At 41.9% G+C, this 26182-nt stretch overlaps 2 protein-coding genes across 3 annotated transcripts in view; one reads left to right on the top strand and one right to left on the bottom strand.

Annotated features, from left to right (window-relative positions):
• Positions 1-1525: 1525 nt before the first annotated feature.
• On the bottom strand, positions 1526-8054 carry LOC133476534 (E3 SUMO-protein ligase CBX4-like). Of its 2 annotated transcripts, none has more exons than XM_061770052.1 (5): positions 7775-8054; positions 7561-7604; positions 7148-7213; positions 5394-5460; positions 1526-4091 (listed from the first exon to the last, which is right to left on the bottom strand). In XM_061770052.1, the coding sequence occupies exons 1-5, from the start codon at positions 7841-7843 to the stop codon at positions 2655-2657; spliced, it is 1683 nt and encodes a 560-aa protein (XP_061626036.1). In that variant the 5' UTR covers positions 7844-8054; the 3' UTR covers positions 1526-2654. The 2 variants fall into 2 exon arrangements, with proteins under 2 accessions (XP_061626036.1, XP_061626037.1); XM_061770053.1 differs by having other exon boundaries at positions 5394-5483; positions 7775-7791.
• A 12134-nt stretch (positions 8055-20188) lies between these two features.
• Positions 20189-26182, top strand: part of LOC133476535 (coiled-coil domain-containing protein 40-like) — a 74020-nt gene continuing 68026 nt past the window's right edge. Inside the window, exon 1 of the mRNA XM_061770056.1 lies at positions 20189-20403. The gene's annotated coding sequence lies outside the window, so the exon portion shown is untranslated. The remainder of the gene's footprint in view (positions 20404-26182) is intronic.

Consider the following 26182-nt stretch of genomic DNA (forward strand, 5'->3'; position numbering starts at 1 on the left):
TTGTAAATTTTTTTTTTTAACATTTCCCAAGTATGTATGTCAGGCTGCAATCATTAAATGTCATTGAAACCTTTATCAACATGCACATAGACGTCCGCACTCATTTATAAATATTCACTCTAACCATGCAACGAGGCAAAATTGCGTCGTTATCTCGATGCACAGGAGTGCTGCGTGCAGGTATGTATGTAGTCGCGCCATGCAGGCCACAGCCGTGTAACTGTATGCACACACGGTAGTCCCTGAAGCCACCGCAGTCACATCGGCTTGCGCACCAGGCGGCTCAATGACAACTAAACAGTGGCTTTAAAAGCTCGATCCTTTCTTCTCTGTTCACCTGCGGCGACTCCAGATCTCGTAGTACATTTACATCTGTACAATTTCCAGACCTTCAAATAAGCCCGTGAGACGCTTACATGCGTAAATGTTGTGCCTTTCGAAATCTCAAAAGCCAAATGGAATGGTTACAGCTACCCATCTCAACTCCCTACGGGTTACACTCTTATGCATCACTATTCCCATTATTCGCAACAGAATATGAACCGAACGTTGCTCGTTTAAAAGACGCCGAAGAACAGGCCTTGCATGCACAGTCACGCCGCACACAGCGTGCATGAGATGAGGAAAACAAGATGACAACGTGACACTCAAGCGCCAAACAACGCGTCGGAGCTTCACGCAAACGAGCAGCTTCGAACCACCTTTTATTCGCTCGTCGAGCCTGTGCGGACTTCGCAGCTGTCTGCGCTCTAAAAAAAAAAAAAAAAAAAAAAAAAAAAAACACACAAAAAAAACCCCACGACATTCTGATTCCGCTGCAGCTGCTGCGAGGCGTTTTTTCAGACACCACGCATGCAGGACGAGAGCGAGAGCGAGAGAGATGGGATGGCGCAGAAAGGACAGCCATTTTCTCCTCCTCTGCATGTGCGCACATCCGCGCGTGTGAAACGCGTCGAGTGGAGGGCTGAGGCACAGGAAATTGTCCACTTTATACACGCAAGCGTTTGACAAGCATTTACAGATCACGTGCAGCGAAAGACGACAATGTCGGGCAACGCGATTGCTTTGGGAGCTGGACGTCGCTTTCCTCTGCATATCTCCCCTTTCAAGCGCCCTTCAGTTTTAGAGCGGAACAGCAACGAAGTGAAATGAAATAGGAAACCGCTGCTGCCACCTTGATGGAAAATACACCGTGCGTCGTGCTCTCCTGTCGCCACATGGCAGCATTTTCGTCCGCCTGGTCCAGCCGCCTTGGTCCTTGATGCGTCAACATGTTGGCTAGTAAGCGACGGTCCAATCCCTGGAATAGTTTTGTCCATATTGCGCATAATAAATGATTATAATGAGCCACACACATAAAAAAAAAAAAAAAAATATATATATATATATATATAAACTCTTACACAATAGCACATCCAAATGAAAAGTACAAGTGCATAGAGGAATGCTCACCATCAATGTAGGATATCAGTGACCATGCAATGGAATGCAGTGTAAAAGTCCGAATATCAACCCAAAGACTAACTTGAATCTGCAAATAATTTTATTATTGCAAAACTGTTTAGGAAGCATTCGCTTACTCTGCACACAAAACATGAAAGTACATCACTGCACCCTCTGGATACAAATCACGTGTTGTAACGATTATTTCTGTGAAAACATGCCATATAAAGTGAGAGGCATTCAGTAAGATACAAGAGAACCTCTGGATATGCTTGTAGAATCGTTTTAAATTACCACTGTCATCAAAGATATTCAATAAGGGTTTGATATGTGCTTACGAAACACACGCTAAACCCGCTACACAGATGTGTGGGCCGCACAGAGCGTGGCGTCAAATGATGGATTACCCAGCTGGTGGTACGAATCGAATGGACTACACAGCTCAACTATTGTTATACAATTCACACAAAGAATTCACACTGCAGTGCTGCAAATCATAAATTAAATACGTACATGGTTGCACCATCTTAAGAGTGGCTGAGGCAGTGTCAGACAATACCAACAGGGACAAAGCAAAACATAAGCAACATTGATAAAGTTTCATTTGACACTCCTCCTCAAAAATACAAATGACACTTGTTGACAAAGGTGCTTTTCTTATTCGTTTTAAACATGTACGCATCTGTCCATGGATTCACACTTTTTGTTAACACGCAAGCACACACGCACACATACAGTGTATTTGACCATGTTTCAATATAAATTTCTTCTGTACAAACAATTCTATAAAGCCTATATTCTTTACAAGTGTTTGACTGTAGAGAGCAGAAATTGCAAAAAAAAACAAAACAAAAAAAAAAAAAACAAGAATGTAAGTGCGTTTTCAGTTAGTTCTAACATTCTTTTCCTTGCTTTCTGAACTAAGTTTGAAATACTGCATGTAATAAAGTCACAACAAATGAATAATATCATGCAGGAAATAAGCAAATAAAGAATCCAAATGCTTGTCTTTTTGAGCTATACAAAATTATATATATATATATATATACACACACATATATATATATATATATATATATACACACATATATATATACACACACATATATATATACACACATATATATATATACACACATATATATAAACTGGTTCTGTTTGCACATTCAAGCCTTTGAAAATACAATTATATTTTATGCACATGTACACAGTTACACTGTAACATACTCCTTGAAGGTAACTGTGAGGCAGTTTGTAGTTATGTCTGTGATGACGATATTCCCAAGGAACGGCTGGAAAGAGGGAAACGTCTCCACTTTCCCTTTTTCCTGGTCACCAACAAGCGACGAATCAAGCGTGTCCACATTTGCAATCTTTTGTGTTCCAGCCTGCGGCTGACTTTCAGTTTGCTCTTTCACTTGCATGTCGGTCTGTGTTCCATCCTGTGTGAGTAGTTCCGGCTGGCTCGCTGCGGAAGCGGCAACTTGAGGCCTGGACTTAACAATGCTCAAGTCAATGGGCTCCTCTTGATCGCGATCAGCATAGTCGCAGTACTGCAATGCAAAGGGATCCTGGAGGCCATTTTGGTGAGTGCTAATGCTTTGGTTGGGTGAGGAGACTGTGTGGCGGGAGCTTAAAAACCTCTTGTTACTCCCATGCTCCTTGCTGTCAGTGTCAGAAAGGTGTCGCTTTAATCCTTGAAATTCATCTTGGGTCGTTTTTCTGTCACTGAAGGCGGCAACCGTAGTGTCCACAGGCAAAGAGAGCAGATTAGGCTTGGTTGTCAATTGTAAAGGCTGATCCTCTGAAAGCAGACACTGACCCCTGACCTCAACACATTTATCCTGTTCCGTCACAGCCAGCATAGTTTGGGCGGACTGTTCATTTTCTTTGGTACAATCTCCCGTGAATTTGGAGACGGCTTTGGGTTTCTCTGCAAATCCATTAACGAGGCCAAGATGTTTGACCAGCTTCATCTTCTCGAGGTGCCTTTCTGTATTGTCTGCTCCTTGCGAAAATTTCTCGACAGACTGGGATTCACCATTTGTGACTTTTGCCGCCTCCATTCCATTTTCCATGTATTTGCTCATGACAATAACAATCCGTCCATTCTTGTTTTTGTTTTGCACAATTTTTAGTTTACTGCCACTGACACAATTATGCTGCTGTGCTGATGCATGGTCTTTAGGCTTTGCATTCTCTAGTTCTTTGTGACCATTGAGGTCTGCAGGGAGCTTTTTCAGCTCCATGGTGATGTCCTTTACTTTAGTCAAGACGCCTGAAGTCTTGTCCCGGAACCATTTTTGCTGCAGCACAGGGGGGAGATTGTACCCCTTAATAGGCTGCTCCGGAGCGTTGACCTCTCTGGGTTTTGCAAACACAGACTCGCACACCTGCAGGTCTGGCTGGTAGTGGTGGTGCTTCTTGGTGTTGAGCTGATAGTAGAACTTCTTGCCATTGGCGTGCGGCTCTGTCTCACCGTCTCGGCTCATGGGCTGGTACTGATGGTGTCTCTTGCTGTTCAGCTGGTACTGCTGGCTCTGGGGACGCAGCATTGGAACTGAACTGGTGTTGTGACAGCTGTCTTCTTGCAGGGATGACTCATGAAGGCCAGCAAGTATACTGGATCTCCGGGCAAAAGAAGGGACCTGTTCAAGTACACAATCATTAAAGAATAGCACTTTTGATCACTCAAAATATCAGAATGGAATTCTGTTGAGCACACGCATAACATCGATTAAATCATAGTCTTGGTGAAGGTAGAAACTAAAACAGCTCTCAAAAAGCGTGCGGACCAAGTAAACTGCTGCCAAGGCCCAACAATTGTAATTTGGATCAGTAATACATTTGACAACTTCTTAGATAAACTGAATTATATATTTACTAGCATTGTATTATTCACTGAGAAATGTCGCAAAAATGCCCTGTCAGTGGAAACATGTGTTCTTCCATTCAGTATTAGTTGTGCTAACAGACTGCACTTGATCTACTGTACATGGAAGGTATCCTCTGCACCACATAGTATAGTTCCTTCCTGTCATAGGCTGCGTTCGTCTTCACTTAGCCCCCCCGCCATTCACGAGCACTTCTAGTGACATTTGTTTAAAGTGCTTCTTTCCTGTGGCAGTGACCTCAGCTTGGAGGAATGCCACCGGTATGCTTTGTGACCTGTCACTGACTTTTTAGCACGTGCTACCACTGACATTTCCTAAGAGGAATAGAGGCAGTCCTTTGAGTGGTACCCGTGACCTTTGGGACGGGTAAATGATGCGCTAAATGTGCTACTCACATTCATAAAGCTACAGCTAGTTAGGTCACAATTGCAGATTGTATCTCAAAAACTTTAGCTAGCTAGCTATCATTTACATCACCTATTCCACAAAACTTCGTAGACGGGTGGTACACGGCACAAGAAATGACCTGTTACATTTTGGTGTACATTCCAGACAAATGTCCTGAGTAGACTGAGTCAGTTATTTGAACTTTTGGCTGTTACAGTCCGCTTGCATTAGGGCCAACATAGTCACCAGATAAAGCTGAGGGTAATAAAAAGCTTGTCGCATGTGGGAATTGGCACCGCCTTCGCAATAAACATTACTGTCTAACAGGGCTGGAGTTCAGCAATGATTTTTTCAAGTTTAAACTTTGGTATATTTTGGAAATCACAAGGATGAGATCTGTAACTCACAGGAATGCATATTTCTCATTGGCCATGAAGAAGCTCACTGAAGTCAAATGTGTGTATACTGCATAGCAAAGTGAACTGAACTGGTTGTTCACAGCAGTAAGAAACGACAGTAATGAAATACATTTTAAAGAACTGTCAAAAAGTAACTCACTATTCTGAGCTCTTCTGTCTCATGAAAGTCTCCACGCTTTATTAAATATAAAATTCTAGTGTTCTGTTATAGGTTATAATTCTTCATTCACCTGCAGTGCTATTTTCTTACCTGAACCAGAAGGTGCTTGGGCTTCGGTCCTCTCTTGCGATAGCCCATCAGCTGCTCTTGACGTTCCCTGTAAGAGAGAGAAACAGCAGTCTGTGAAGGAGACCACCTTGTTTTGAGTAAAGTTACTGTCGCGTGGCAACGCAATGTACATTCAATTATCAATACTTGAGCCCAACGAGAGCTAGTCATCTGCAAAAGTGTGATACTGCAGTCTAATGAGCCTCATCCTTCCAAGAGAACACTCCACTGGTTTTGTGAATGTATCCAGGAGCTGAAGGGTTAGACCCTTGTTGACTTTTTTTTTCTCCCCACTCTTTTCTCCCAAACAGTAACTCAATACTGCAGACAGAAGTGATGTCAGTCCCCTCCCCCAACCACTTCCCTCACATCTAATTACAGTGACGACTCAGTGTATTTTCATAGCCTGGTATTTGGACAATTTGGCTCCCTGGAGAGACATGCAATTAGTTTCAATAAAATCTCTCCTTTAGCAATAGAGTGAGAGCGAGCAAGAGAGGGAGGTAATTGCTAAAACAGACGGAGAGTGATGTCCATGTTAGCGTGTGACCTGCGCCTGAAAGGTTGCAGTGTGTGAAAGAACACACAGGCTTAGAGGAAGGCCAGTGACAAGTTAAAACAATATGCATTGAAAATACTCAGTTGCACGTTTATGAGGCAAGTCAGTCACCAGACTTTTTAGCAGTTAGCCAGAAGTTAACCACAGAAGGCCTTCCACTAATGTGGAGCACAAGGAAGTTGGTCACAATTTGACATTTAAAGATCGCTTGATTTATGACTCCAATTTAGTTCAGTGGTAAACAAAAACGTCATTTCTATGTTCATTTTCAATAAGTTAGGCGCAGATGAAGGCAAGATGCGTACCCTAAAGTCTCCTTCTTCCTCTCAGACAAGTGTTTTAATACTTCCTGGGGATATTGGACTTCCACTGACAGAAGTGACAACGCTCTCCTTCACACAAGTGTACGTTGTGCACTTCCAATGTTGTGTCAGCGCTAGCTAACTACGCAAAGTGTGATGCTGAAAGAAACAAACTAAAACAGCCACTTTACTTTGGAGACATGCTAGGAATAAAACACTTTTGTATTTCATAATAAATGTAATGTGTGATGATAAATGTTTGACGTGGGTGCAATCAGTCACTGATGGACAAGAACTTTCTTCAGTAGCTAAAGAAAGCATGTGCCCTGAAGAAAGAAAGTAATAAAGTAGTTTTCCACGTTCTGTGGATGTTGTCGCAGGTGCATGTGCTGACCGATTGGTGGGACAGCAGGCTGCACTCAAGCATGATAACCTGATGCTGACATGCAAAGAACGATCATGTGACAAAAGGCCTGTAGATGCTCCACTTTGCTCTGGTATGTCTGCTCTGACTTTAACCCCGATTTGACCCGCTGATGACACCGGTTTTAATCCTAATCCTATCCTTATGATGGTGTCGACTAATTGACGCATGATGCGGACAGTTCATCGTCAGCACTGGATTTTCATGGATGCTTGGCGAGGCTGCAAAGTTTATGCTATAAACACACAAGACTCTTGCTTAAAACATGTTGATGACTGACACACGTGAAGTATTGTATTGAAAACAGGAAGAGTAGGGAAGGGAAAGTTTAAACGTGTTTTGTCATGTTAATGCGCGTTAGGGACTTTGACACTTGTAAGGCTGGTTTGTCCAACTTGAAGAGAGAAAAAAAGAGGAAAAAAACAAACAAACAAACAAAAAAAAAACGTACCTGTCTTCAAAAGCATCAAGCAGCCTTGGGTCCAGAATGTTCTCCTCTGGTTCCCATGTATTGTACCTGTTTGGAGAGGAGCTCATTAGTGGACAAACAAAACACATCAATACTAGCAAAAATATGATTTTTCTCGATGTATTGGTAAACATGCTGAAACACACGAAAGCCTGTGGATGCATCTATAATGAACCACAACTAACTTAGAAGGGCCTGCCAATGAATGTCAAAATAAAGGCGCAGTGTGTCTTTAATTGGGGCATTGCATGCATTGTAAAACCGCATCCATCATTTTTGGCTAAGGTGCAAAGATTCCAAAGTGATTCCAAACAAGCACCCATGATCCCACGCAGTCATTCGTGTTAGAATGTGATAGTCGCAGTAATCATTGCTGACGGTTGGGGGTCACTTACTTTGGGGACCATCCACGCCACTTGACCAGATACTCAACCCTTCCCTGTGAATAGACACATAAGCGGACAAAAAAAAAAAAATTTTTTTTTTAGATAATAAATAAATAAATAAATAAAACACGCTAATCGGGTCATCTTTATAAAATTAATCATAATAATCACGAGTCGTCAAAACATATAAAGAGAAGAAAATCTTCGTTTCCATGTGACTAACCTTCCGGCTCCGCTTCTTCTCGATGCTCTCCACCGCAAAGACGTGCTCTCCCGCGGCGGGAAGCTCCATTTTCACATTCAAGTGTAGCGTCTCCTGTTTTTTTTGTTTTTGTTTTTTTTAATTCCCCGGTTTCTTTCGACGTCCGACACCGTATCTCCGTCAAATGAAAAAGGACAAGAACACTCCTGCGCATCCGTGGCTTTGCCCTCCGACACTCGCTGTGTGCAGCAGTGCAAGCTGCATGCGGCCACAAAACACTTCATGCAAATCGGCGTTTGTGGCACGTCAGAGGAGGGGCGGGCACAAGGGGGCGGGGGAATTTGGATGCTGATTTCACGGACGCTTGGAATATTAACAATCGTGAGCCAACACTCCAAAGACTAGTCAAGACAAAAACAACAACAAATAATAATAATAATAATAATAATTATAATAATAAACGCTTTCACAGTAATACATTCAAGACGGATTATACTGTTGCTTTTTTCTCTGTTTTCTGAGCTTGTGTCATTGTTTCTTTTCTAAATGATGCTTTAAAGTCCATGTAAAGTCTTCTAAATTTGACACAACACAGAGAGGTGTTGTAAAAAAAAAAAAAAACCCTGCCAAATTTGAATGATTAAAAAAAAAAAATAGCCCGGTACATAAAATGAGGCCTCAAAATTGTGAAAAATCAAGTCAGTGTCTTCGCTCTCAGACACTGTGGTCGTGTTCGCTGAATGTGGTGGAACCACATCTGCTCAACTGTCAACTGTCAGTCAAATACTACTACTGTGACCTGGAAAAATGGATGCTACTTCATTTAGCATCTTTCTTATGCCTGCACATAACCACACGTTTGAGAAGTGACAATATATCCACTTAAAGCCTCCGGTGATTGGAATATATCCCACCGGGTCCTCATGGCAAGAGGCGCTCTAAAGTGCCCACATCAGCCTGGAGCACTGGTCCACACAATGGATGTCAAGTCTGACTTTATTTTTGTATCCCTTCTTTTTCGCTTCTGCCTTTCTCACCGTGATCAGGGGTGGGTATTAACACGCTACATTTACTCCGTTACATTTACTCAAATAACATTTTCGATAAACTGTACTTGTCAACGTACTTTAACTGCACTGTACTTTTTACTTTTACTTGACTATTCATGTGAAGAAGGATGCCGTTCGCTACTTTTATTTATCCATTCTTGTGCGGCTATTTTTAGACTCCATCTTCGACATTCCGAGTCCAACATTACCACAGTGACGTTTGACTCATGTCCACCAATCAAACGACACAAGGCAGTCACATGACCAAGACTTTGCGAGCCAATCAAAAAAAAACAGGCTGTCAAGTCGGACTTCTTTATGTTTTTTCTTTATCCCTTCCTTTCCCCCTCCTGGTGCTTTCACCTTTGTCACGGTGACTCACTCACGGCTGATACTGAGGCACTCTACCAGCGGACTAGCCGAAGGGAATTATTTGTGTGGTATAGGCATAGCTAGCTAGCTAGCTAATTGCAATTTTTGTCGCAATTGTTCCGAACAAACGCTGATCCAAATGAAGGTGCTCAAGTCCTCATATAATGGGGGAGGGGTGACACGTGCATCACTGAGCCACGAGTTGGCCATACCCCAAAAATGTGTGAAAAAGAAATGATGAAAAATGTTTTACACAATATGTACACAAGTGAGTACTTCATAGTTCTCAGTCTTTGCACATTTTTATGTGTAATGTAGAAACAAAACTCTGTATTCACTTTACAGTGTCTTTAATTCAAAGACACCTTCTAATGTCTTCTTGTGCTGCTCACAAGTTGTGCAATTATTCCTATTTGCTGCTTGTTGTGTGACAAAATCACATAAATATAATCTATGTGTACAGTAATACCTCGTTTATCGCGGGGATTAGGTTCTGGACCACCCTCGCAATAGGTGAAATCCCCAATTAGCGACCACATTTTTTGGGGGGGATTATTTATGCATATTGTAAAGCTGTGTGAACCTCCCCAGTTCCAATACTCTTATTAATCTGCCCCACAATCCTATTATCCAATGCAAACTTATATGAACACTTTTTTCTTTACTGTTAAACACCTTTTAAACTCTTAAACATACAGTAATGCACAGTAGAACTGAACCCATGCTGCCTGAACCAAAATCAGGCACATATGACACTGGAGGGCATCCAACGTACAAACTGTGCCAAACAAAACACGCGGGTGACCCGCTGCGGCAACCCCTGACAGGACAAGCCGAAACTAACACGCACACAAACGGTCAAACATACAAATATAAAATGAAAACACTCGCAAGGAGCATGGACTAGACACTAACACTGAGCAAACCGCGTGGTAAATGGCCATTCTGAGCCAGAGTCAGCTCCCTTGACGTCAACCACATATCAATACATGAATACTATACAGAATGTGTGTGACTTTCAGGGCCATTAGGCCTATACCTTATTAAAAAAAAACAATTGACATTATATTTTATAATTGTATGATTTGATATGCCCGTAAACTGAGGTACGAGGTAATTGGTCACGGAACAAATTCAACTCGTAAATCAAGGCACCGCAATTTGCAAATACGAGACAGAAACTATTCTATTTCTCTCGTGCTCAAGCTCCTGCCGTTCATTCGGCGTTCAGCAGCAGCCGCGTGAGTGGTAGTCCAAAATACGAGCTGAGGTGAGACACTGAACGCATCAAGATAACTGGCTCCCCCAGTCTGGATGAGCATGGAGATGCTGCAGGAGGGCGCCATGAATAGATTAGGTGCCGTGCACGGCCTGTGCGCGTTCTACACGTCTACACTACAACGTATTACGCAGAAGCCCTTTTGCCGTCCTGCCTATCTCCATGCGCGAGTATCGGCTGATCGTGCAAAACAAATGGGCACGATGTTAATGCATTTAAATTAGACATAAACCAAATACTTGCAATCATGGATCAAATGCCTTGTCTGTGACGAGGGAAGAATATGAAAAGGTTCAGGGATATACAGTTATTTTGCCTGGTTCAATGTGCGGGGCGGGTCGCTGTTGTGTGCGCATGACAATCGCCAATTTTCTGTCGGATTTTCGTCGTGCTGCGTGAGGTGTAGGTCATGCAGGATCATCCGGCAGCCTCTTTCTGACCCCGGGAGGACGGCCACGCGCGCACCTAACAAGACATGGTTACGAAAATTGTCCTTAAATCTTGTAGTTCAATGTTATCAATACCATCGCGAGAGACAGTAAAACAACGCCAGAACCTCCGGAAGTCCATTTGCATTGCTTCCAACAATCAAATTCAGCAGCGTAGGGGTTAATGTGCAGGCTACCGGCAGGCTGCAAAGCTCGGCCTATTGCAGCGAAGCACGACTTTCTTTCCTTAAATGGTCATGGGCGAAGCTCGGCGCTAGATTGTAGCACAGGGCCGAGCGTTGCACTTGAACTATCTAAACGTGACGATGTCTATTTTCGACAGTCGCACACGCAGATTTTGCCTCCACCGAGTTTTGTGTGGGGCGCGCGCGCGCCAGGGTCCGCGCGCATTGCGATGCACACACCCCGTTTCCGTTCATTTGCATTCACGGCGCATTTATTATTAAAAAATAAAGAAAGGAGGTGCGTGTCATAGGTGAGATGCGCTTTTATCGCTTCCTCCTGCCTGCGCCCGCAGCCAATTTCTGCTCAAAATTAGCAGCCAAAAAAAAAAAAAAAAAAAAGGAAAGTAAAGTCAAGTAAAAGGAAGTTTAACTGGCCTACCATAAAATTGAACTTGACCCGATGCCAACTAAACTGCTGACATTCTTCAATATCGCTTCGTTATCTGATCTGATCAGGTAGTGAGAATGCACCTGTACAGTGACGCGTCCTTGATGGTGAGATTTCACAATCACACATACGTTTTGTTCTCCTGTCAGATAATACTGCAACCGACGCAACAATCCGTATATCAAAAATGAGAAGATCTGCGTTCTGACCATGAAAATCTGTTCAAGTCCAAATAGATCTTTTGGAGTTGGTTTCTTTGGGGTGCGGATATTATGTGACATTCTTTCACACTCTAACCATGCAGCAAATCTTCCCTGTCTTGTCTTGATTTTACCTTTACAGAACACCGTTTGCACAATGCAATGAGATCCCACAAGTGCTGCACGATTATGTATTGGGCACTACTATATAAATCGTCAGCACTTTGCAGTATTCGGATTGGTTATATAAAACTGTTAAGTAATCACGAATAAATGTAAATAAAATGTCAATGGGTGACAAGTGCAAGATGGCGCTTAAAAAAATCTTCTGAGAGTGTTTAGAAATTAATTCATAACCAGTGTCTGACTTTATGTAAGACCCGAGTCAATTGTGGTTTTGGCTGCATTAACAGGGCAAACAATTACAAATCGCTTGGCGTAATTTAGCAGCAGTTGTACCATTGCTAACGACAACCAATATACTAAACTTTATTAAATTCATATCTAATGTTGTGGATGGTGACTATATTTCCATCATTCTCCTTCTTCAATAAAATAATGTTTTGTTTACGGCTTTACTCTTTATAAACCAATAAAGCATGTAATTGCTTTGCGGTTTCCTCCCATTTCATTCCAGGAGGAAATGAAGGGAAAATTTGATGCTTATCAGTAGGAGCAGTGATGAGGAGAACGTCTGTTTTAAGTCTATCAAATAATGTGTGAAACCTCAAAGTAGTCACAGGTTGTAAATCAGATTTTTGTGGCACATCTATTTTGAAAGTGCAGAGAAGATGAAGAGCAGGTGTGGTGATCTTTGATAAAAAAAAAAAAAATTGGTTCTGTACAGGGTTCACAGCCCTGTACAGTCGATCAGCTGACAGCTGTTGCAAAACAAAGGAATGGGAGGGTTGAGGTCATTAGGAACAGTTTGTGTGTAACAGCATAGAGGAACCAAAATGCAAAAAAATAGTTAAGAGCTGGGTAGCATGGTAGGAAAGTGGTTAGCACAGCTGACTCACACTCCAGAAGAACCCAGAAGGGTTTATTTGCATATTCATTGCTGTCTGCAGTCAGGTCGACATTGTAAAAGAGAAACTATTCTCAATTATATTACCTTGTTAAATCAAGGTCAAATCAATCAATCAATCAATCAACCAATCAATCAATTTTCCTCCCACATTCCCAAAACATGCGGGTAGGTTAATTGAAGACTCTTAAAAAATTGTAATTGGGGGCGGCACGGTGGGTGACTGGTTAGCACATCTGCCTCACAATTCTGAGGACCCGGGTTAAAATCCGGCCTCACTTGTGTGGAGTTTGCATGTTCTCCCCGTCCCTGTGGGGGTTTTCTCGGGGTACTCCAGTTTCCTCCCACATCCCGAAAACATACGTGGTAGATTGATTGAAGACTCCGCAGGTGTGAATATGAGTGCGAATGGTTGTTGGTTTCCATGTGCCCTGCGATTGGCTGGCGACCAGTTCAGGGTGTACCCCGCCTCTCGCCCGAAGATAGCTGGGATAGGCTCCAGCACGCCCGCGACCCTTGTGAGGAGAAGCGGTACAGAAGAAGCATGGATGGATAACTAATTAGGCATTTCTCCCCTTTTAATTTACAATAGCTGACACATTTCCAAGCCTATTAAAGTGTTGAAAATAATAATCTATGGGGTCTCAACCTTCTGTTTTAAACAGCATTCGTTATTAACAACAACTTCATATAACGTGTCTGTGTCACGGTGGTGTTCTGCGTGGTCCAAGCAACGTTGGCCTCAAACCTGTGCTGCCACCATTCTCACCTGTTGGGAGTGAAGTGCGCTAGGCTAAAATCCCAGCCTCGCAAAATACCGGGCGTAGCGACAAGCGAATGAGGTTCACTAACATTACTGATGTTTTAGTTGTGCTACGTACAGTATTTTGTAATTACCTTAAACAAGAGCAGAAGTGATGAATAAAGGATCAACACACACACACACGCACACGTTCATCTGTATTGATTCCCGCAAGCTAGCAGCCAATGTTAGCAAATATAGCTTAAAAATTGCAGAGGTACAAACACACGTAAAACTTGAAATAAATAAATAGTAATTCCAACAGATAGCGAGTGAACTTTCACAAGCTTGACTTGACCGGAAGTTGACATGACAACACGGAATTCCAGAGTACCTTGTGCTTAGAGACGGGAGCCGTGACAGGCTGATGCGACGTCGGCGAGCTCAGGGCGCTGGAATGTAGCTACAGTCTTATATTTTCCTCTATTTAAGTAAAGTGTTAAAGTTCAAACTGTGCATAATGTTACAGTGGTTTACAATAATATCAAATACACATTTTAGGGAGAATCTTTTTTTATCTGCTTTGTTTTTCATGAACATCTAGGCCTGCTATGCGATATGTATCATTTTAACGTTGGTCATGATGGTGGTACTTAGTGTAAAAAGTTTGAGGCAACACACGCATGTCTGCCATTATTCTGTCAAACCTCCACAGTTGAACCATCAGTTCCATCTCATTGATGGACTTTGAAGTTGGTCCACTTTCAAAACTAAATTGCTCATAGGAAATGAATTAATTTGAATTAAGTGAATTCATTTGTTCCAGGGTCAAACTGTCGCCATCACAAAACCTTTATTAACTGAACAAGTAATGCTTTGTGTCAATATTTTTTACTGTCATATTCGTTTAAAGAGAGGGTAACCTCTGTCAAATAAAACAAAAATAAAGTAAAGACACTTAATGAAGATGAAACGAGAAGGTTTTTGCAGAGCGATACTGTGACCTGGTGGTGTTTTACAAGTATTGCTGGAATGACCTAAGTGTGTTTCTTTTGATAGGCAGCACAAGAACCCATCTTAACCTTTGTGTTTTGTTTTTACCATGTATTGTTCATATTATTGGTTGTCAACGTGACATCTATTAGGTGAAATTAATTGTATTGCTGAAATTGTTGCTTGTTGACCACTGATTTGTTTGGTTATGTAAAGAGCCAATAATATCGGACAATAATAAGAAAAAGCTTTTGAAAGGCATTCACAGTCACCAAATAGAGAGTACAATACAGAGCATACAGTGACATATTGACGCTGTAGCTCGTGTTTACTAGATGTCAGGCAGCCTCTCATCAATACTCATCAGTGATCAGAAAAGTGCTTTTGCTTGTACGTCAGAAGCAGGTAACAGTGTTGACTATGTGAGCCGTGACCACAGCACTTGGCTGACTCACAAGCAAAGACGTGCACATAATGGAGCCTTGGGCTTGTTGACGTGGCCGAGGCGCACACACAGACACGCACACACATGCACACTTTTTACGCTCACTTGCTATGACGTGTTCCATTGAGTGACTCACTGACAATCAGCTGTACCATATGTGTACACATATGATAAGAGATTTTTGTGTTTGGTTTATGACATCACTTACCATCCCCCAGCTGCATATTAAGATGAGGCCAACAACGACAGTCATGTTGTTTTTCCCTATATGAAAGGAGTGCAATTGTTTCGGAGTCACATGAGAAGGGTCCTGGTTCGCTGTGTAGTGCAATGTGCTTCGCATAGGAGACACTGTCTGAGTCTTGTTGGCTTTCCATCCATACATTGTCTTTACCGCTTATCCTCACTAGGTGTAGACAATTATCAGGTTTGAGATCAACAAGGGTCCATGTCATGTGTACACATTTGGACTCGCAGACACTCAAACAAACTGTGATCATTCACACATACAGAAACTCAAGCGTGGATGCAAAACTGTGTGGGCAAGGTATTTTAATTTCTTTTTAAAAGAAAATAAAGATTAAAATCGAGGTTTGTGAGAAAGACTGCCATGAAGGAAGGAAGGACTGGGGAGCTACAGGAGTGAGAGATAAAATGGCAAACAGATTCAAACTATTTTTCAAAATATTTTCTCAGGCTATTTGGAGCAAAGATACTGAGTGTTTATGCCGGAGGAATAATAATAGAATACCAAAAGCCAAGGTGTGGCGGAGGATAGTGCCTCAGGAAATAGCAAGCAAAAATATTTTTTGGGCAATTCGACTGTAACATATAAAAGTAAAGCTTTGCACAGTTTATTTGAAATTTCATACTACCCTAAATTCAATGAGAAAGAAAGATTTTTCTGTCTCATTGTATGAAATAGTATGAAATACCAGATGGCTTGTTTAACAAAATAGTTTTGCTTTTGGCATACTGAAACAAAAACTCAACACATACCTGTCGCCTTTATTATTTAACGCTTTAATGCTTCCAAATACATGGGAACAGCTTGGAGGAATTTCCATTTTCTATTCCGTCATGGCTGCGCCCTGTGTCAGTACTTAAAAGGGCATAACAAAAATTCGAGGCAGTCTGCAGTGGGAAGGGAAGCACATCGTTGCTGTTGGGTGGAATTCTCGCACCTCCAAGATGCATGCTTGAGTTTCCAAAAACCGCTTTGTTCAAGTTGGCATTTGACCTTATATTTCTATCATATACCAAATCGTGTTCATTCGCTAATTTCATAGGCTAAGAAGTGGCTAATTTATTATGCTGTCATTGATTAAAATGGTAGAATACATGGCACCAGCACATCGCCCACACATCAAACGCGTGCTCTCACGCAAAGCCAGCGATCGTAAAAAAAGCCTTCGTCATAAAAAAGACGTCAGAAAAGCAAGCGTCTGTGTTACATCATCTTCCTAAACTCTTTTTCAGAGGTCTAGAGGCATGAGCGACGCAATAAATAAAACAATGAGATAACTAAACAGCATAAAATGCAAAAAATATTCAGAAAATTAATCTGCACGCAGTCTTACCTCTATGACTAACTGAGCTTTTTTTTTTGCAACCAAGCATTACAGTCATCGAGTTTAACAAAACAGGCCTACTCAAATGCATCAAAACTTCCTATTTTCACTTGTTATTGTCTAAAAACATCCAGCCAATATAGGGAACACATATTCCGCACGGCTTCCGCAGAATGAGAAAAGAGGTGGGGTTTTACAACACTTCCCAGACATTTAGCGTGTTCAAGAGAGTTAATCAATTTGTTCTCAAGCTAGTCACCACTTCAAATTGGTTAATATTGCTTAAAAAAACAACGAAAGTGGGGACGGGCGGCACGGTGGACGACTGGTTAGAGCGTCAGCCTCACAGTTCTGAGAAGCGGGGTTCAATCCCCGGCCCCGCCTGTGTGGAGTTTGCATGTTCTCCCCGTGCCTGTGTAGGTTTTCTCCGGGCATTCCGGTTTCCTCCCACATCCCAAAAACATGCATGGGGGGTTAATTGACAACTCTAAATTGCCCGTAGTTGTGAATGCGAATGGTTGTTTGTTTGTATGTGCCCTGCGATTGGCTGGCAACCAGTTCAGGGTGTACCCCGCCTCCTGCCCGATGATAGCTGGGATAGGCTCCAGCACGCCCGCGACCCTAGTGAGGAGAAGCGGCTCAGAAAATGGATGGATGGATGGATGGGTTTCTGCCTGAAAGCAGCAAGAGGAATTACCCCGGCATCTCAGGTTTTGTCAATTTCTGCCACATTTGGTGTGCGTTTTGTCCGTTTGGCCCCATTTTGTCATGGTTCTCAGGGCAAGCTAGGGTGTAGGGTAGCCGTTTCATCACATTCAATGAAGGCACATCCTGGCATGTGACGATTTACTGGCTGGTACGATAATGTACTACGTGCTGCGTTCTACTATGGTCTGATACGTGGTCTGTGAGGAAGTATAAAGCCAATCTCAGCAGGGGACCTTCATTTGAGTCTACTGTGGCCACAAACGTGCTCCGCAGTTGCCCAGCTTCCACGTTTCATCCATAGAAAGCCTTGACAGAACATGAAAAATGTTATCAGACCTTGATGAGAACTTAGCAGCTACTTCACCGTCACGGCCCCTCACAGATACAGTGATAGACTGTAATAAAACTTAACAGAACTTGATCATGAATTAAAAATGACCCAAAACCCATGGCGCCCTAGGTTTGCAGCGGTCAGACGTGTGAAAGTGGCTATGTAAATTCATAACAGTAGGACAGAAGTACTCCTTGAGACACATTTAAAAAAAGAGACAGATGCTTTAAGATTTCATGATGTTTGTTTGTTTCATGATGATGCACGAGAGAGGTTTCCCTCCATGCCAAACAAAGAGATGAGTTGACTCAGAGGTTTTGTACATGCCTGTACTGTACATGCCACTGGCACTCATACAAAGGTGCGTGATTGGTTCCCGGCGTGACATCGACCAATGAGAGCACGAGTGGATTTACCCCGTGAGCTGATTGGCTGCGCATCATCGCAGCCTCACCCAGCATCTTCCCTTGTTGTGTCTCGCCAGTCTCGCCCACGCTGTTGACTATCTCGCATACTGTATCTTAGTGTTGTGTTCGTGATAACTTTTTTTGTTTAAGCGATAACCTTTTTTGATTACAATGCTTACAATGCCGCCTAAGCACTGTGCCCCTGCGAAAGCTTTCTCCGGGGCACCTAAGAGGAAGAAGAAGATGATGACCATGAGCGAAAAAGTGAAACTTTTAGATATGATCCGCGCAATAAGAGACGGGCTTATGTCCTTGTACAGGGGAATTTTGAAGCAAAAGAAAAAACAAAGACAACAACTACCCATCACCATGATTTTCTCTAAGGTAAAACCCCAGCTACACCATCAGCGCCTCCAGTAGAAAAGTCTCCGAGTGAACCTAAAGCCTCTACGAGTCAAGTGAGAGCCTCTCCTCCGCCACCAACGCAAGCCTCTTCGCCTCTCTCAGAAGCCAATGTTGATGAACGTTAATTACTGTGTAAGGTTTTAGAATTAAAGAGTTAAGTAAATGCGTGTACTGTTGTAAGCTTTGTCTCAAATATGTAAAGTATAAATACTGTTTACATATTTTAAACATTCTGGTACCCACATACACGAAAATTCCAAGGGGGGGGCAAATCCTACTTTGCGCTTTTTCACCTTTCGCAGGGGGTTAACCGCGAAAAACGAGGGATCGCTGTATATTAGATTTTCTCCTATTGCTTAATATGCCTTTTCCATGAAAACGCAAATACATCTTAGTGTCTTCAGAGTTCCTTTATTTATTTATTCATTTTTTTGCTTCATTTAAAAATGGTCCTCCTTCAATCCAACTGTCTTGCCACTGGAGAGAGCCTCATTATGTTGTTGCAATACACCAGAGGGAGATATGAATGGCTATGTATGAATTTATGAAATTGTGGGAACTATTTGCATGTCTTTGCCATTATTACGATTGTATAAAGACATGAGTTTAATGAGTAGTCAGGATCATTTATGCACTTGTATCGGCAGAGTTTGAATGGAAACACGGCAATTCTGCCACGGTTCATGCTTTTCACATCTTTACATTTTTTGAAGAGAAATGTACTTCAATGGGCTGGCATGGTGGTCGACTGGTTAGCACATCTGCCTCACAGTTCTGGGGACAGGGGTTCAAATCCCGGCCCTGCCTGTGTGGAGTTAGGATTTCCTTTAGTATGAATGCCTAAAATTCTAAATAATCAATAACTTTTTGAAAATAGGACTTGAAGTGTGGCTGTTTCAGCATGGGAGACCTTAACCCATAGAAAGCCAAGATGGCACAAAAAATTGCAAAATTACTCATTGTCTTTACCGTTATAGATCAAATTAGATGAAAATGAGCCCTGCGGTGTAAATGTTATGATTGCCCTGCAGCCACGCTGATGGTGCAGTGTAGTGGGTGTGCCATCCATTTCACATGCAGGCTAACGGTAGTGGAGAAGGATGGAGAGAGAGGGGGTGGGTGGATTTTGGTTGGGTATCTGTTTGGAAGATGTGATGGAGGGGAGGAGGATTACCAGCAAATGCTGATTAGCTGACAGCTTAACGACATGCTGTGTTTTCGTTGTTATCATGAGCACATGACCTGGGGCTGATTGGGAGGAAATGAAATGATATTTTGATGTTTTCCTTTTTTTATTTGTCGAGAGAGGGAGAGAGAAAGAGACAGTGCTAGCTGGGGATTAATATTCACGTCACATCAATTCCAACATGTCCCGCAGAATAATTAGTGGGTGTTTTCAGTTTTATATACAGTACAGCGGGGTGGGGATCAAATCAAATAATGTACTTTACATTTGCAGCTTTGTTATTTTCATTGCTGTACATCCCTCCTTAAGTTATATAGCACTAGAGAAAATAATGCTGTAAGTCACATTGGTGTTTATTTTATACACAGAGAAAACGTTATTAGTATTATCCGCGCTTGAACACTTCAGAGCGAATATGAGTCAATGCATCCAAAAGGGCTGTTTTGATAAGGCTGCCATACATTTCATCGCCCCTGTCCTTTTCTCCCCAAGATGAATGCGATTGTGGGATGGCAGTGAGTGTCGTGCTTGTGGATGAATGGCAGTGACTGCTCTGTGTTTTCTGGCTCATTGCCTCAAAATGACTCGCCCAGTGTCACTGTCAACAAGGGCTGGGAGTGGGAGGATTTTCATCTTTTCTTTCCTGTTCCTTTGCTCGGCTGCTGTGTGCTGCAGATCTGTCTTTTCTCCTCTCCGCACCCTCCACAAGGCTGCCAGGCCTTCTTTTCCATGTGTCTCACTCTCCCCCCACCCTGTGCCATTGCTTCCCTGGAGCTTGTGGAGTGGGGGATGGGAGAGAAAGAGGCGGAGGCAGGACTGAAGAGATAGTCTGCCAGGCTTGCGGGGAGGCGGTGGAATTCTGCAGGTTGCCACGGTGAGCTAGTCGATATCACATTGAGTCACTTAGCTGCCAAATGAACGAACCTTTTCTCTGCTCTCTGTCTGCTACACAGTGGAGACGGATTGTGAGCGTTTGTGTGCACCCCCAACCCAGGCTACTGTTGCTGTGCTTCTTTTAGCATTGCATACTATAAAATAAGGGTAGCTTGCTTGAGCAGCAATGAAAATGTGAACTTCATCGTCTATGGCTAGTTTATGATAACATTTTGTAAACATACTGTACATTCAACAGAATGTATTTGAGGTTTTTATCGCTACCAAGTATGTCATATTTCCTCAGTGTGGTTTACTCAATTGTATGCAACCTCCTGGGTTTTTGACATTAGAACCAGAATTTAAAAAAATATTATTTCATGATAGGTCAGGTGTTTAAATGATAACAATCATAACAATCCACACATTTTTGACATAATAAAATGATCCAATTGTAAAATTGAAACAATGATTTGAAATTAATATTTATCTTAATGGACACCAAGACATTACGGTAATGCGAAATAATTTTGCGTGCATGTGTATGCTGGGTTAGAATTTTGAATTGGTTGTATACAGATCATATATACTGTACAAGTACTGTAAGTGCCTGTCCACCCACCAAGTGTGTCCAATTCTTATGTCACCATTTGGTGACGTGTCTAGCGCATACGCCACATTGGCAGAGGCACACTATGTAATAGACAACTGTAATTTGGCAACTGTGTGATGAAGTGCCTTTACAAGGGAAAACTTTCTTCAAATTCTGAATCGGGGCTCAAAACAGCTTTGCCTCTCGTGGTTGTCAAAAACAGCTGCTTTTCAAGAGTGTCATTATTGATCTTTAGGGTATTTTGACTGAGGCATTTCACTGACATGTTCAAGACACTTGGCAAGTGTAGAAATGTGCAAAAAAACAACTGTCCTTTAATGTCAAACCAAGTTTCAGCCTTAAAAGACGTGTGGATGCTCTGAGAGTTGTTGTTAAGTGCAAATGCATCCATTTCACTTCCTTTTTCTGGTACGCCGTCGAAAGTGTTAACTTATCTGAGCAAAACTAAAAGCGGGCGTGATGTGACTCAATAAAATGTCCTTTTTCATCATACTGTACCTTCTCCTTCACAGCTCGCACAAGCTCGTATACAGTATATCACTCACAAAATTTGACAGAATACTTTTTTATCTTCTTATTCTTGATGGAGAGTGGGAGAACATGTTTTCGCAAGAATAGTTTTTCAGAATGCAGAGAAGCTTTGAAATTGTGTTCATTATTTTTTGGGGGAATCTTCAATTACACGTAGAGGGAAACCGCCTTTATGTTTTTTCCCCCTCCTGCGTCATCATCATATTTTATTAATACTTTATCTAAAACCCTTTTGTGTCTCATGGGGTGCGCCAAGTGTGTATATGCTAAATATCCGAGCAGTTGTGCGCGTGACAGCGAGAGGGAGCCTATCTGCTAATGTCATGCAAATTACAAGCTGCAGGCCCGCGTTGAGGGAACAAGGCCATTGATTGGAGCACCTCGCACTGTTGCTGAGCACCCCTCAATAGTGTCCTGTGGGGGAGCAAATATGCTTATTGTGAGTTCATTTTAATTTTTCAAGAGGTTGTTATATGCTGTGAGGAAACAGGCCTTAAGGGAGAGAGGGAGAGATGTGACACAGTAATCTAAGGTCAGTATTGCTAATTCGTTTCTAGACATGTTAAATCAAAATAAAAGAAAGTGAAACATAAGCAAGTATTGTTAATGCCCACATGAATGGACAGTCCACACCTGCCTAACAAGGACTATGCAGCAAAAAAACAAGGAGTCAGTTTTATTCCTCCGTGGAAAATAGCTGAACTGGAGTCACATAGTTTAAACGATTGCGATAACACAATCTGACTCACGCTCACAAAGTACACCGCTGATGAACAAGTCCCTTGAGTCACATGATTGATCCCCATCTGCAAGCAGTTTGTCTGTTGTGCAGGAATCCACAATGCTTTGCGTTTACAGGGGAAATTCGGCACCCTCTGCGATATAGCCAAAAAGCACAACTCTTGATAAGGCAATAAAACAGTTTTAAAGTTACTTCTATATATTTTTGGGGAAAATGCTCAAACATTGACCAAAATGTGAACAAAGGCATGAAGCACTTCTCTCAATCAACACATCAATAAAGGGTTGGGATAGACTCCTTAGTTACTACCGAAACCTTTTGGACAATTCTGCCAATGTCCAATGTGGGATTTGATCAAAATGGTAAGATTCTTCTATTTTTAAGATTCTATTTCTTTACATAAAAATACCCTCCACGGACACAGATGCCAGCTGGCTGGCAACAAATATGATGATGCTACAATTACAACATTTTAGTGTAACAAACAATGAGAGTATGTCATTTCAGTTTTTTTTAAAAACACTATTGACCCAAAAAAACCCTCTTCAGTCATTCAGAAGTTGTTCTTCCCGAATTTCTACGTTTAATCTGATCAACTCATTACGGCTAAAGATATGTTTCGTGGGAATAATTTGCGCAAGACCCAGAGTGAGCCCCATCAAGGCATGCATCAGATTGGACCAACTTCAAAGTGCTGCAAGCTGCAAGATGCTGTCCTGTTGTAATCCAAATTAAAACGAATAAAGCAAGAGACATTTAACTGGAACATTTAACACAATTAAAAAAATAGATTTGTCAGGAGTAAATTAAGTACAAAGCAGTGTAGTGCTCCCCTCCTTTCAGCAGCATAGCCTCTGCTCTGCTGGTGTTAATCACCTTCATTACCAGCTTTGCACTCATCGCTCTCTCCTCACCCACTGTATTCAACTTGACCTTTTCCTCCTCTTGGACACATTCACTCACAACCCAGGAGCTTTTTTGATATGTGGGAACATTTTCTCTGACCAGACATCTCGCACCCTTGGTAACACCTCGGACGCGAGGATGGGCTCGAGAGAAGAGGGGGGTCAGAGAGAGTGAGAAGAGAAAAAAAGGAGAGTGGGAAATAAATGCTCAGAAAGGGAAGAAAGTGTTGCACAATATCATAGGCTATAATGTCACCGAATAGATTAGTGGCATAGGTAAGTATCGGAGGGTATTTCTCAAACCTTTATAGTCCGAAATGTCTTTTCATCTGCCATTTTAAACCCTGTTCATATGCTTTAAACTTCCTTTTTTCATCCGTGTTCCTACCCGTTTCCTTGATAGACACAAATGGGTATAGGGAAGGGGATAGGTCTTGAGTGTGCAAGGGAGAAAGTACTGTATAGCATTAGATCTTTTTAAATACACATTAGAGTGTGAGACGGTGAGAAGAATTTGATTAGATTCAGAGGGAGGTTTTAGAATTACACTTGAATTTCATTGTGAGTAAAAGAGCTGCAGACAGATAAGAGCGCTGGGGGTGAAGGAGGGAGATTTGGAGCATTAAGGCTAAATTAGCAGGAGTGGGCCTGAGAGAAATTAGATTTGATTCAGAGGCTGAGCGATGGGGGGGTGGGGGTGGGGGGGGGGGGGGGGGGGGGGGGGTGTGTGTGACTATTATCCTTCAGATCTGTGAAAAGTCGAAAGAGGAAAAAGTCAAAGTGAGCGAGAGGAGGAATGGGATTGAATTTTGTGAACGGAATCAGAAAAAAGCTGGACGGTGGCACCTTGAATCGAGTACCCCAAGTTTGAGTTTTTCGTGTTGCAAGCTGTCGTTTGGTCAATATTTTGTTTTGTGTTGACAGCCAAAATTTGATTTCTGAGCATGCCTTAGATACGCCACCGCTTGAGTGAAGTGAATAAAATAATAATAATGAAAAAAAAAAAACAAGGAAAGCTACAGTCGCCAAGGCACTTTCAGTCATTTATTGAATAGGACAAAATCACTGAAAAAGGTATAGGAAAGCTATCATTCGTTTATGAATTTTTAAAATTGAAATTGTTGAAAAATCTTAGTTTACTCGTTTCAATTGATGTAACTGCATTTTGGTTACTTCACCATAATTAAAATTTACTGCAGGACACCAAACTGAAATGTTTCATTTAGATTTAGGATTTTCTTTAATTGAATGTAATTTGCACATGTATTGCGGACTTGGAGTGGAGGAGCGACGTTGAAAAAATGTTATAAACTTTGCCTTTGGTAGCATTACAGTTAGTTTGAAGTCATTTATGTTTTTAAACATGTATCTGTCCTTGACTGGACATAATATTCAGTGCTTGAACCCGACGTACGACTGTGTGGAGTGTGCAGGCCAACTCGACAGTAGCCTGCTGGGGACGGGAGGAGCTTCTGCTTAAATGTATATATTTCTCTCAGATAAACCATAAAGACACCATTAAACGTTAAATAACAACGGTAAAAGCTTTTGCCTGGTGTGAAGCTTGTATAAGCGTGTGAATGTGTATGAACACTGAATCTCGCTGGTGTGCTTTTAAACTAAACTAAGCTAAGTTAGCAAGAGCTAACGTTTTGGCTAACACTGGTAATGTCTGTTCCAACATTCAAACATGGTTTACATAAAATAAAAACGTTCATGTTAAACTTTCAGGATACCCTAAATGAATCATTTGTATTGAATCAAAGCTAAAATGTTAAAAGTGTAAAAGGTTTTACGTAATGTATTGCTTATTTTTTTCAGTGCAGTCAAACACAAATGCAAAATGAAAACAGTCCTAATGACCATGGAAAAGACGCTAACACTGAACTAACCGCATTGTAAAAGGCCAATCCGACTGACGACAGCTCCTGACTTGCGGACTTGGTCGCGGAACAAATTAAACTCGGAAGTCGAGGTGCCACTGTCTTGCCAAGTGAGGCCTCGTGAGCGTCTCGTCACCTTTTGCTGTCCGGTCAGTGGGTTTTATGGAGCTCATAAACTGCCCCCAGTGCCGTCATCCACATGCAGAGAAGACAACAGGAGCTACGCTACCTCTGTCTCACTTGAATAGTCTCAACTCTGAAGTCTGTTCCAGCCTCCAAAACATCATTAAATCCCGATGGCTCCCTTTCCACGCACACGCCATCCTGTGTCCCCACCCCGCAATGTCTTGTGGTAATCATGTTTAAACAACACTGTGTTTGGCTACGGCACGCCCCCCCCCCCAGGCCCTGAACAGGTGGTTATTAACGGCTCATTACCTCCGCCAAGGAGGTTATGTTTTCATTGCCTTATTTTTGGGGTCAATTAGCAGGATTATGCAAAACCCACTACTACAAAAACAAACAACAAAAAATACAAAGCTAAAAGAAATGCTGATTTCAGGAAGAACCTGTGGACTTCAGGTATGGATCAAGGATTTTTATTTATTTTGAAAGTGCGTGGGTATTTTTCAACATCTAAAAAAATTATGTCAGTAGGTGGACATAAATTTGACAGAAGGTGTGGAGTTCACACTCACATTCTGTTATGATTCTAATTCAAATTGTTGGCCTTGATGGACGTCTTTACTGTACGGACTGCCACTCTAGCTTTGAAGTGGCTAGTCATATGTAAAAAAAAAAAAAAAAAAAAAAAAAAAAAAAAAAAAGTAATTTAATCATAATTCTCAAGTCCCTCTAAAGTGAAAATAAAAATGTCTTCTAAATTTGACACACCACAAAAAATAGTGTCATAAACCAGCTTGCCAAATTTGAATGAATAAAAAAAATCGTCAAGACGCTTCAAAATGATGAAAGATCCAAACGTTCTCTGAGCTCTCAGACCCTGTGGCCGTGTTCACTGAATGCGTTGAAAGCACGCTCTGCTCGGCTTTCACCTGTGACTCAAATATGTTTTTATAGTATGTGCTCCAATGTCGGTAGCGTAA

The sequence above is a fragment of the Phyllopteryx taeniolatus genome, chromosome 4 (genome assembly GCF_024500385.1).
Source record: "Phyllopteryx taeniolatus isolate TA_2022b chromosome 4, UOR_Ptae_1.2, whole genome shotgun sequence".
In the NCBI taxonomy this organism is placed as follows: domain Eukaryota; kingdom Metazoa; phylum Chordata; class Actinopteri; order Syngnathiformes; family Syngnathidae; genus Phyllopteryx; species Phyllopteryx taeniolatus.

Bases quoted from the DNA above. Each gene is read 5' to 3' on its own strand.
- LOC133476534 (XM_061770052.1), bottom strand. From the start codon at position 7,843: ATGGAGCTTCCCGCCGCGGGAGAGCACGTCTTTGCGGTGGAGAGCATC. The intron at 7,605-7,774 runs GTTAGTCACATG...GTCTATTCACAG, and splicing joins AGAAGAAGCGGAGCCGGAAG to GGAAGGGTTGAGTATCTGGT. The intron at 7,214-7,560 runs GTAAGTGACCCC...CTCTCCAAACAG, and splicing joins TGGCGTGGATGGTCCCCAAA to GTACAATACATGGGAACCAG.